We start from the raw sequence: 10,083 nt of genomic DNA on the forward strand, positions 1-10,083 counted from the left end.
ATGCTTGGTAAGAATAGATGTAAAACTCTTTGAAAGGAAGCATTTTTCTTATCATGTTGAGCAGAGTCCAATGAACTAATTCCATGCAAATAGCTGCAACCAAAATATCCACAAAGATTAGAGCTGACATTTTGTGAGTAACACGAGGATTACACATTCCTTTCAGCCATCGAGCTTCTAAAATGTTGCACTTGGGGAGCTTGGAAACGTTTCAGTACAACCCGCGTTGCGTCACCTAAGTTCCGAAAACGTGGCCTCTTCAAACTCCGTGTTGTCTTCGGCGACACCCTTCGAAGCGGCTATATCTGCCCCTAGCGTTCGACTTCCAGCCAAGCTGCTTATTGTTCCGATATGTTACAGGTGCACTGGAGCCGACGGGTGCTGCCACGTGAGCATCTGGCCGGCGCACCTCGTGGCTTGGAACTTAACGTGAACATGGTGTGTGTTTCGGTATGCATGTGTTTGTAACAGTCGAGCTGGCCCAAGTTGATGGTCAATGGATGAGGTTCAGACCTACTTACTCATGGTGATTATGCCGTTGTTCTGGGTGTCGTGTGCGTTAGTTCCCCAGCACGAGTAGCAGCCAGTCACACAGATAATGTTGAGAACGATTTATGCTTGAATGTTACTGGAACGATAGCCTTCTACATACGTTCTTGAAATATGTCATCATGCTGAAAGTTGGTGTCACTAGCTGTGATAATATGCTTCCAACCCATGAAAGACGACAGCTGGATTAGGCCAATCAGAAATGGTCGTTGATGTTATTAGGAAAAATTCACCGTTTCATTCTTGTCCCGCGATTTCTGTGCTCGTTAGCGTCTGGCAGCGCGGTGACGCCGCCGCAGCCGCTGTCGGCAGTTAGCTGAACCCGAGCGGTCGGTCCCCAGCGCCATCCCAGCATCCGCCGAGTCCCGTCGCCGGAGCAGCGGCCGGAGTCTGCGGTCTGACGTCTGCCAACTGGGCCACAGTTCCGCCCGACTTTTCACCTCACCTTCCTCCATAGCTCCGAAATGGTCCGAGCAAACCTAGGAGCTTTTACCGAATCTAATCAAATCCAACCCAAGCTTCAGGTCATTTAACATAGCAGCAACATTTAACACTTGGTCTAGTGACAGCAAGAAAGGTCGGTAAATCAACCAGAGTGAGTCATAAATCAAGTCCATGCTATTAAGTTTTGCCTCTGCAAGCCGTCTGCCGCCTCGAGCCGCTTGCTGTACGTGGCTAGCGTAATGGTTTTAAATCATCCGGGTGTTGCCCGCAGAGGAATCGTTCCAGTCACGTACGACAAGAGCCGATGGGTTCCATACTTTTGTATTAATCAAAATTATTGTCGCTGACAGGAACACGACAAATGTACATCTGACAGGCAGGAGCAAATGCAGTCGTGATGTGTGCCCAAGTGAAATTAACCCAGTAATACCGATAGAGACCACCGTGTTGAAGTTCAAGTCGGGTATACCAGCCGGCTATGAGTACAAAGCCCCAGCTCACGGACAGACGCCTCTCCCGCTCGTCAGCTCACAGACACCGTCCTCACCGTCACACGGGCGTGCGGCCTGCCCGGCAGGGCTGCTGGTGCCCTGTGGGAGCCAAAGCTCCGGCATCGGTGCCACCGGGCTGACATCTGGTCAATTAACACATCCAATGGGTCAGGACGTCTGGACAGCACGCACCGGAAACCACGCCCAGGTCATGTGTCAGTGATCATCGTACTCCTCTCCAAAACAAGGTCATATTTCCACGCGCATATCCTGTCCAGATTTCTGCCAGATTTACAAGAACACAACAACGTACTAAAGCGCCCTGTTCAGGTCACAACCGCGCCAGAACTGGCCATCACGTTCACTCGCTCGCGGCTTGTCGGCCCCGCCGGCTGTGCGCTGGGTCTGCGGACGACGAGTGCTCGAGGGCGCTCGGGCGGACCACGAGCACAGAAAAAAAAACATCCGAACGAGACCTGGTCTGCTGAGGGGACGCGGCACAGCGTCAGGGCCGAGACGTTTTGTGAGTACAAATAACTGTCTGCCCAGGACAAACAGCATGAATGAATAGGGCCACAGCGCAAAAGTGCAAGTGCGCCTATCTTGTCAAAGGTGCAATTTGCCTTTATTTTGATTTGAATAGAAACTGAGAGTGACAAAATTGACTAGACAAGTTTGGCATTTGAGCGACCTGTTTAGCGAGTTTGCCAAGCAAACCGGCCCCGTAATCTACTTGATGCTGAAACACTAAGCAGCCAGCCGTGCCTTCCAGCGTTTGCTTGGAACGTGAAGAAGTCCGCCGCCAGCGCCCGAGTCGCCACAGCACCCGCCCATCGGCCGTATCCAGCTCAGCCATGCATTCCTCAGCAACAGCAAATAAAGGGCTTTATCACAGTGCGCTGGAACTGGATGGCACGGTGCGCTGGAACTGGATGGCACACGGTTCAAAATGGCCTTATCTGAAAGATCTTCTTTACAACCGACCCGGACAAAAGCCGGAGCCCCTTTGGTCAGCTCGAGCAAACTTTATCCCTCATCCCATGCTGAACAACCGGAGCGAAGACCCAAACGACGCCGCTCGCAACATTGAGCGCCCCATCCAGTCCCGTCAGCTACGTGCAGAAGGCATCGATCAATACAATACTGGTCTCCCGCAAAATATCATCGAAATAAACATAGTACGGTCAAAATGCTCATGATCTTCATCATCACCAGATATCTAACCTCTCAATCTGACACCACTCAATACTTACGTGGAGGACTCAACAGTGACGTTAGCATCTTGCTACCAAAGACGCAAAACTATGCCTAGGCCATGTACCAATAACCCCTTAAGTTCTTAGACAGACTGGGCCGGACACGTAGCTCCGAATCATCGTCCAATTGACGTATCGAAATGTCGGCTGAGACTTAATCGCGACGATGACCTCCTCGCAGCAAACGTGAACCAAATTGCCTTCTTTTGGCGCGTATGCATGCATAACTCTACAGCTAACCTAAGTTGTAGTCGCGTAATTAAGTCACAAGCAATTTATCGTAGTCATACCCAGCGAAACAAGACCGACAAGTTAAAAGTGCGATGCGTCGAGACGTCAGGGTTGTGGGCGTAAGGGCTCCGGAATTTTACAGCGATTTTCTGCATTGCGCTAATGTGAAGATTCCACCTAACAATGCTGTTTCAGTTACGTCGGCAGCATGCGCACGCCCCCTGGCGAACTCTCGTCTTGTGGTCGGCGCGCAGCTGAGGCTGAGGATGGCTGAGGAGGCTGAGAAGTTGAGGAGGGCGCCGCTGTTGGCAGATAGCCTGCATCATCATTCTCCAACATAATCAGCCCCAAGGCAATCAAGATTAAGGTCGCCCAGATGTGTCGAAAATACTGCATTTTGCGGATGTTTTCCGCCGCTAGGCTGTCAGTGTTCGCCAGGGGGCGGTGCACATCCGCCGGTGACCGATCCCGTCTCTCTCCCAGACGAGGTCAGCCCGAATCAGTCGAAACCACACACCGCATTTTGTGCCGGTAACGGAGCCTCACCGATGACGTGTCCCATATCGCCCCGCACCCAACCGACAAGGCGTCCCTGCCCCCTCAGTGGCACTTGAGCGGCACATCAGCTCACCACCACGCCCGACAGAGAGCTTCTCACACGGCGGCCATTGCACACGACGGCGCCGCTCCCCGGAGTACACCTCGCAAGGCCGTCCGGAGGTGCTGCTCCGCATACCGCGAGGCCCGCCACCGTAAGCATCACTTCAAACTACGAGCAGACCAATCACCGGGAGCGTCGCCTCTCACCGCGAGGCGCGTCAGACGGAGCGGCGCGAGCGAGTTGAGCTCTTGCGGCCGGCCGAGCGGCCGCTGCGTGCCGGCTCCGCCACCGCGAAGCTGGTCTCCCGCACCTGGCCGCTGCCGCCACCATTGAGCACCTGATGCCGCAACAGGCCCGTGATCTGGCCGCGGTACACGCGCTCTGCTGCCGCCTCCGGGCCGCCGCCGCCACCAGCGTTGGCGGCGTCGGCCGGCTCGGCGCCGGCGAAGATGCTGACGCTGAACTGGTCGGCGGCGGCGACGGCGGCTGCGGCCGGCTCGGCGCGGCCGCGCGGCGTGCTGCCCTCGCGCGCGCGGTACACAATCTCGATGTTGCGGCAGATGACGTCGTACGCGTCGGCCTTGCCCTGCTCGCAGAGCCGGGGCAGCAGCGGGAAGCCGCTCTCGCGCGGCTCGCCCGGCGAGTCGGGCGCCTCGGCCAGCGGGTCCGACCCGGCCGCCACGCGCCCTGACGCCAGCAGCGAGGCGAGCACGCGCCGACTGCGGATCTCGACGTAGCCGTTGAGCGTGACCTCGTGTCGGCCCGAGAGCTGACGGCGCACCGAGTCGGCGCGCACGCTGCTCGACATGGTGTTGGGCGTCGAGTCACCGCCGCGACGCCGTGACGTCTGCACCAGGATGCCGTTGATCTCGATGGCCGGGTGCACCTTGGAGGAGCGGCGCGCCAGGCACTTAAACCAGGCGAGCGCGCCGGCGCGGAAGTGCTCGTTGAGCCAGCAGTAGATGAACGGGTTGTAGCACACGTTAGACATTGCCAGCCAGTGGCAGAAGAAGAACAGGGTCGAGTTGTGGCGCCGCGGGCTCGTGTCCACGCTGAAGTCGACGATCAGATGATACAGGTTGAGCGGCATCCAGCAGATGGCGAACAGCACCACCACCACCATCAGCATCTTGATGGTCTTGCGCTTGGCGCGCGCCTGGTACACCATCTGCTCCTCTGTGGCGGCGCCAAGCACGGCGCGGCTCCACACCTTGCGCGTGATGATGCTGTACGCCACGCCGGTGATAGTGAGCGGCACGTAGTACTGCGTCAGGCTCGTCACCAGCGTCAGCCACTTGCGGAATTGGCGCGACGGGCTGGGATAACGCGTCTGGCAGCGCGTCAGCGCGCGGAACGTGAAGACAGTCACCAGCTCGTTGTAGACGGCGTGCGGCAGCGAGATGATGGCCGCCAACAGCCAGATGACGGCGATGATGGCAGCGCCGTGCAGCGGCCCGAGGCGTGGCTTCAGCGGCTTCACGATCACCTGGTAGCGGTCGAGTGCGATGGCAGCCATGGTGAAGGCGCTGACGTAGACGGCGCACACCTGCACGTACGGCACCACACTGCACATGAAGCCACCGAACGGCCAGTCGTCTAGCAGGATACGGCTGATGTTAAAGGGGATGTTGAGACACGTCATCAGCACGTCCGACACGGCCAGGTTGGCGATGAACGTGTTGGTGACGGTGTGCAGCCGCTTGTTGCGCACGACCACCTGGCACACGAGCAGGTTGCCGAAAAGGGAAACCACGATGATGACCGAATAGGCGAGGATGACGACGCTGGTGCGGCTCGCCTCGCCGCGACTGTCGATCAGGTTGGAGAAGTCCAGCTCGCCGCCGTCGCTGGAGTTCCCCGCCGACACGTTGGAGAACATGCGCATCACCTTCTCGAGCGCATCGCGCGAGATGGGCGTGGCGTTGACGAGCCTGCGCGGCGGCTGCGGCCCGGTCGCCTTCAGCAGGTCGCGGATCCGGTTGTAGACGTCGCCGTCTTCGGCCACGGCCGCCGACGCCGACCCGGCCAGGCCGAGCAGCGTCAGCGCCAGCGCCAGCGCCGGTCGCGTCATGGTCTCCCGGAGCCGGCGCCGCGTCAGGGCGTGGGCCGGACGTCGGCGGCCCGTCCGGTCCGCGTCGGCTGGGGCGGCGCGCGCTGTCCGGGCCGTCGGTACGTCGTTAGCGACGCGTCGGCGGCGGTGGCGTCAGTTCCGGTTCCGGCGCGGGCGGTCCTGGAACAGCGGCGCTGGGTCAGTGGACGGTCACGCCACCTGAACGCGACGCCCACGGACGTTCAGGCGGCGGCGGTGGCGGCCGGCCGGCCGGCGATGCGGTGACCTTTCGGGGTCGGAGAGCGGGGGCAGGAGGCGGGTCACCGGCAGGCAATCTCCGTCCGGGCCGTAAAGGATGGCGTTAAGCGCCGGAGTGAGACGGAGTCAATGGAAAGGGCCGCGAGCTGGAAAGACCGCGGCAGAAACTTTTAACCAGCGTCCCGACATCGCGGAGCGGAGCGAAGGCCGTTCAGGAGGCCAGACCGGGGCAGACGACCCAATCAGGCTCCAGTGCCAGCGGGAGGTTCGGCCGGCGGTGGAGCCACTGCCCTTCTGGCGAAGCCGAACGGCTGCTGTGTTGATGCTCAGAGCAGGAAACCACATCGACAGGCGGCTGTCGTTGGCTTCGGACCGCGATGTGGCCGGTGGACTGGCGCCGATCGGCCCCCCGCTGGGTCGCCTTCCCAACGCGGCGATGCCCCCAGGGGCTGATACGTTTACGACGCGCCATGCCCAGAGTATACGCTCTGCTGCGCTGGAAGACCGTGGCTGGGCCGAGAAAAGAACCGATTGCGGCACCAGTGGCTGAGTTATATCGTCGGCAGACTTCAACAGCCCAAATTGATGTCACGAGGCCGCCATCCAGGCTTTTGTGGCCACCGCCCCACGTTCCATAATTGCCGCGGACATGATTGGTGATCCTTAGATTAAGTCGCAGTGGTTCCATCTGTTGCCATCGTCCGCGTAAACCTTGACCGCAAAGACAGTCTGCCGCCCAAGCTGGTGTGTGATGTGGTGTGGTGTGACACATAATCATAAGCGTCTCAGTTAAATTCGACGGGGCAGGATATTCGGCTCTTTGACTCTTTGATCGCGTTTTCTTTCTGCAGCCGCTCTGGATTGCTGAGCCGGAATGCTACTCCATTATCCCCGTATTATTACCGTTATTGCTCGGTGATATAGTTGACTGCACAGAACTGAAATGTACACCCCTACACAATGACCTATGTCGTGAGCAAAATGACGTGCAATTCTGTGTCTGAGAGTTGTTTGCCTCTATACATTTGTTTCGGTATCTGTAAAAGTGGTCAAGCGCAAATGACCAGATAAGCATGTTTAGGCTAAGTTTAGAGAAAGAATAACCCTCTGTTAAGTTCTTCTAGTTAACTTTCCCTTAGATGCATGTTGAAATAAAGCAGGTACAATTCACCACATAATCTCAGCGATTTTTCACGTTAATACTTCTAATCCTTTCCGAAGTTCTTCAAAGGCCGGCGCCACACACACATGCTAATGCGCAAAAGTGGTCACGAGAGCATCATGGCACAGTCTTCATATCACTGACACACTCAGAGAACAGGGCATATGTGATACATCTGCATAAAACATCTGAAGGGCGCACGCAAATCGCCAGCACTCTCGTTGCATTTCAAGTTGATTTTTTTCCACAAGCAGCGGGAAATCATATGATACTCATACAGTACAATCCGTTCACGGACGGTGCATGTGTGCACGTATGTTTTACCGGTGGTATTACTGAACTAATTACCGCCGACTCCTCCTGAATAGCAAATAATAGGCATTCAGTGGCTAGCATACGCTTACATTTTGTGTGGGAGGCGTCATCACTTGCGAGGGTGAGATACCGCTTGTGGTTTAACAGTGAGAAGATGTATGTATTTGGTACTCGTAGTTTGTTGATGGAGCGATCTAAAACTTCCGGCCAATGAATCGGTAGACATAGTTGAGGACCAGGTCAGGTTTAGGTTTGCAGTCACAATAACACGAACTGATGGGTTTATACCGCACACCGGCTATTGAGTGAAGGTTAACAAAACTTGCCAAGAGCGCGATATGAACTCGGAAACACCACTTGTCACCAAACCTCATACCACTTGTTACCGAACGTTCTAAGGGAAGCTTTTCAATAATGCGTCATAAATTATAACATAAATTTGTCATAAATTCGTCATAAATTATAGCAAACACGCACAGCGTATGCGGCATTCACACCAAGCAGAGTAGCGTAAAGACCTTGTCTAAGCCGCTTGATATGTGGCCAAAGTGAGCCCAAATATGCCGTGATAATTATAACGTGGTCTAGACGGCTTGCTTTGCAGGCATTCAGAAATATGTCGTGGGAGTCAAAAAACATATGCTCAATGTGAGAAAAATCAAGCCAGGAATTTTTGTGGTTGGCTTAATCCCGTTAACGGAACAAAAGGGATATCAGTGGATTAGCGGAACTACTTATCATGGCATGTGCACAGCTCAAGCAAGTGGTCCGGCATCAATCAAAACGTAACGCCAGCAATTATTCGGATACAATGTTTTGTCTAACAACCGGTTGAAGCTTTATGCAGCGCCACTTAACTGTTGCCGACAGCTTACCAGTGCGCCGATGATAGCGACCAAACGACTTTACAAAGCAATCTCCATAAGTCAGCTGACCGGCAGCCAATCACAGAATCAAGGCCCTGACGAATTCACAGCAATGCGCTGCGACGAGGCTTTGGCGCTGCTGCCGTCATTTAAAATTCATACGATGCGCCAAAGCCTTAGTATATAGTGATTCCGCTGTATTGTGATAAAACAGCGGACATATTTGCATCAAACGGGATGTTGTGAGCTCTACCGCGGTTTATTACAACGGCAACTGGGTCGCAAAATATATTGAGCAAGCGCTTTGATTGATGATTGATGCAACTACAACAGACCTTGAGAAAAAACTGCCGTGATAGTAGTTGTGCATGCCAAGCGACAGGGAAAATGAAAACACCGTTCTTTCATGCTGAACAGCTGAACTATTGAGGATGAATTCAAAAAGGCGTTGCATTTTCAATAAAATATGCATAATCTTGATGCGTGCAAGTCCAAATATACTTGCACTAAACAAGCAAAATGGCGAAATGGTGGAAACACGAAAAACTCTCCCTTTAAGGCGAATGGATGACTGCCGTGCTTGCGGGAACATACGAAGTCCGCTGGTGGTACCCGATTTTTTTGGCACTGTCCTCTCCGATCAACACGTCAGGCGTTTTTCAAGGACTACAGAAAAGTCCCTCCAGGCTCAGCAGTCTTTGGAAACGGTGCTTTTCTGGTAATTCCAAAACATGTTTAACACAGCTGTTTCTGTCACCCTAATAGTTACTGCTGTATGATCAGGACTGAGCCCTGCCAATTTCAACAAAATCAGACAACCCACAAAACCGATGCGTCTTGGCGTGGTTGGCACCGTGAAAGACTGAGAGAGATTGAGTGAAATATGAGTTGACGTCATGTTAGACACCACCCCTTGCCCTAGGCGTTCCATCGCAGACTGGCAGCGGGAAGTGAGCTGGTTTGGCTCAATGTCACAATGACCCCGGCTTTGGCAGGAGGCAGAGCCAAAACCGCTCAGAGTTACCCCGAATGGCGTCACTCAGGGAACGTACGCACGTCCCGTCGGGCACCGCGAAACGACAGTGATACCCTGCTGCTCGACGCAGACTTGCATCACAAACCCAGATCGCTCGCCTGCGTCGCAGTCGTTCTTCGCACACCTCGGGCGTGCATCGAGGCTGACTGAGACACTCCAATTTCGCATCCCGCTGCGTTCTCCGCTGTCCTGTGATATGACGGCTATGAGACCCCGTCTGATAACCTCCGATCCCCATGGATGGCCGTGACGTCACCATCCGTCCCCGCCAATCGAACGCTAGTGTAGGCCCTCACCAAGCCAACCGCCCCGGAATCCTCGCGCCGTAGAAATCCTCGGCAAATGTCACGGGCACAACGCCGACCGCCGCCGCCGCCTCGCGGAGGGTGGCGCCGCCGCCGCCGCCACGGCCGCCCGCCTCTGCTGGCAGCGCTCCCGGCGGCGTGGCAGGCTCCGTTTCGTCTTGCCGGCGCGTGGGCCCACGGACGGGCGCCGGTGGGCCCCGCTCGGACGCGCTGCCAGTCGGAGGCCATCAATATTTGTGTAACAAATTCGTCCGTCAGGGCGCGGTCGCCTCTGGCGCGGCTGAATCGACGCCGGGGGACGTGAGCGACGCGGCCCGACCGCGCTCTACGCAAATTGTGACGTTTATGCGCGTCGCTTGGCAGGCGCGGGCCGCGGCTGTCGGCGCACGCGGCATGTTGGGAAGCCAGCTCAATTAGAGCGCGCGCGGGCAATGCGCGGACTGCGGCGGCGGCACGCCCGAGGGTGCGCTGGGGACGATCGGGACTGACACCGAGGAGCGAGCGACGATCGAGGCCACC

At 56.0% G+C, this 10,083-nt stretch overlaps 1 protein-coding gene across 1 annotated transcript; it reads right to left on the reverse strand.

The window, feature by feature from the left end:
- Nucleotides 1-3,789: 3,789 nt before the first annotated feature.
- LOC119111501 (putative G-protein coupled receptor 83) lies at nt 3,790-5,643 on the reverse strand. Its single transcript, XM_037235318.1, has 4 exons — nt 5,620-5,643; nt 4,265-5,514; nt 4,075-4,192; nt 3,790-3,909 (listed from the first exon to the last, which is right to left on the reverse strand). The coding sequence occupies exons 1-4, from the start codon at nt 5,641-5,643 to the stop codon at nt 3,790-3,792; spliced, it is 1,512 nt and encodes a 503-aa protein (XP_037091213.1).
- Nucleotides 5,644-10,083: the final 4,440 nt, after the last annotated feature.

This window comes from Pollicipes pollicipes, unplaced genomic scaffold, assembly GCF_011947565.3.
Source record: "Pollicipes pollicipes isolate AB1234 unplaced genomic scaffold, Ppol_2.1 Scaffold_7261;HRSCAF=8764_pilon_pilon_pilon, whole genome shotgun sequence".
NCBI lineage: Eukaryota > Metazoa > Arthropoda > Thecostraca > Pollicipedomorpha > Pollicipedidae > Pollicipes > Pollicipes pollicipes.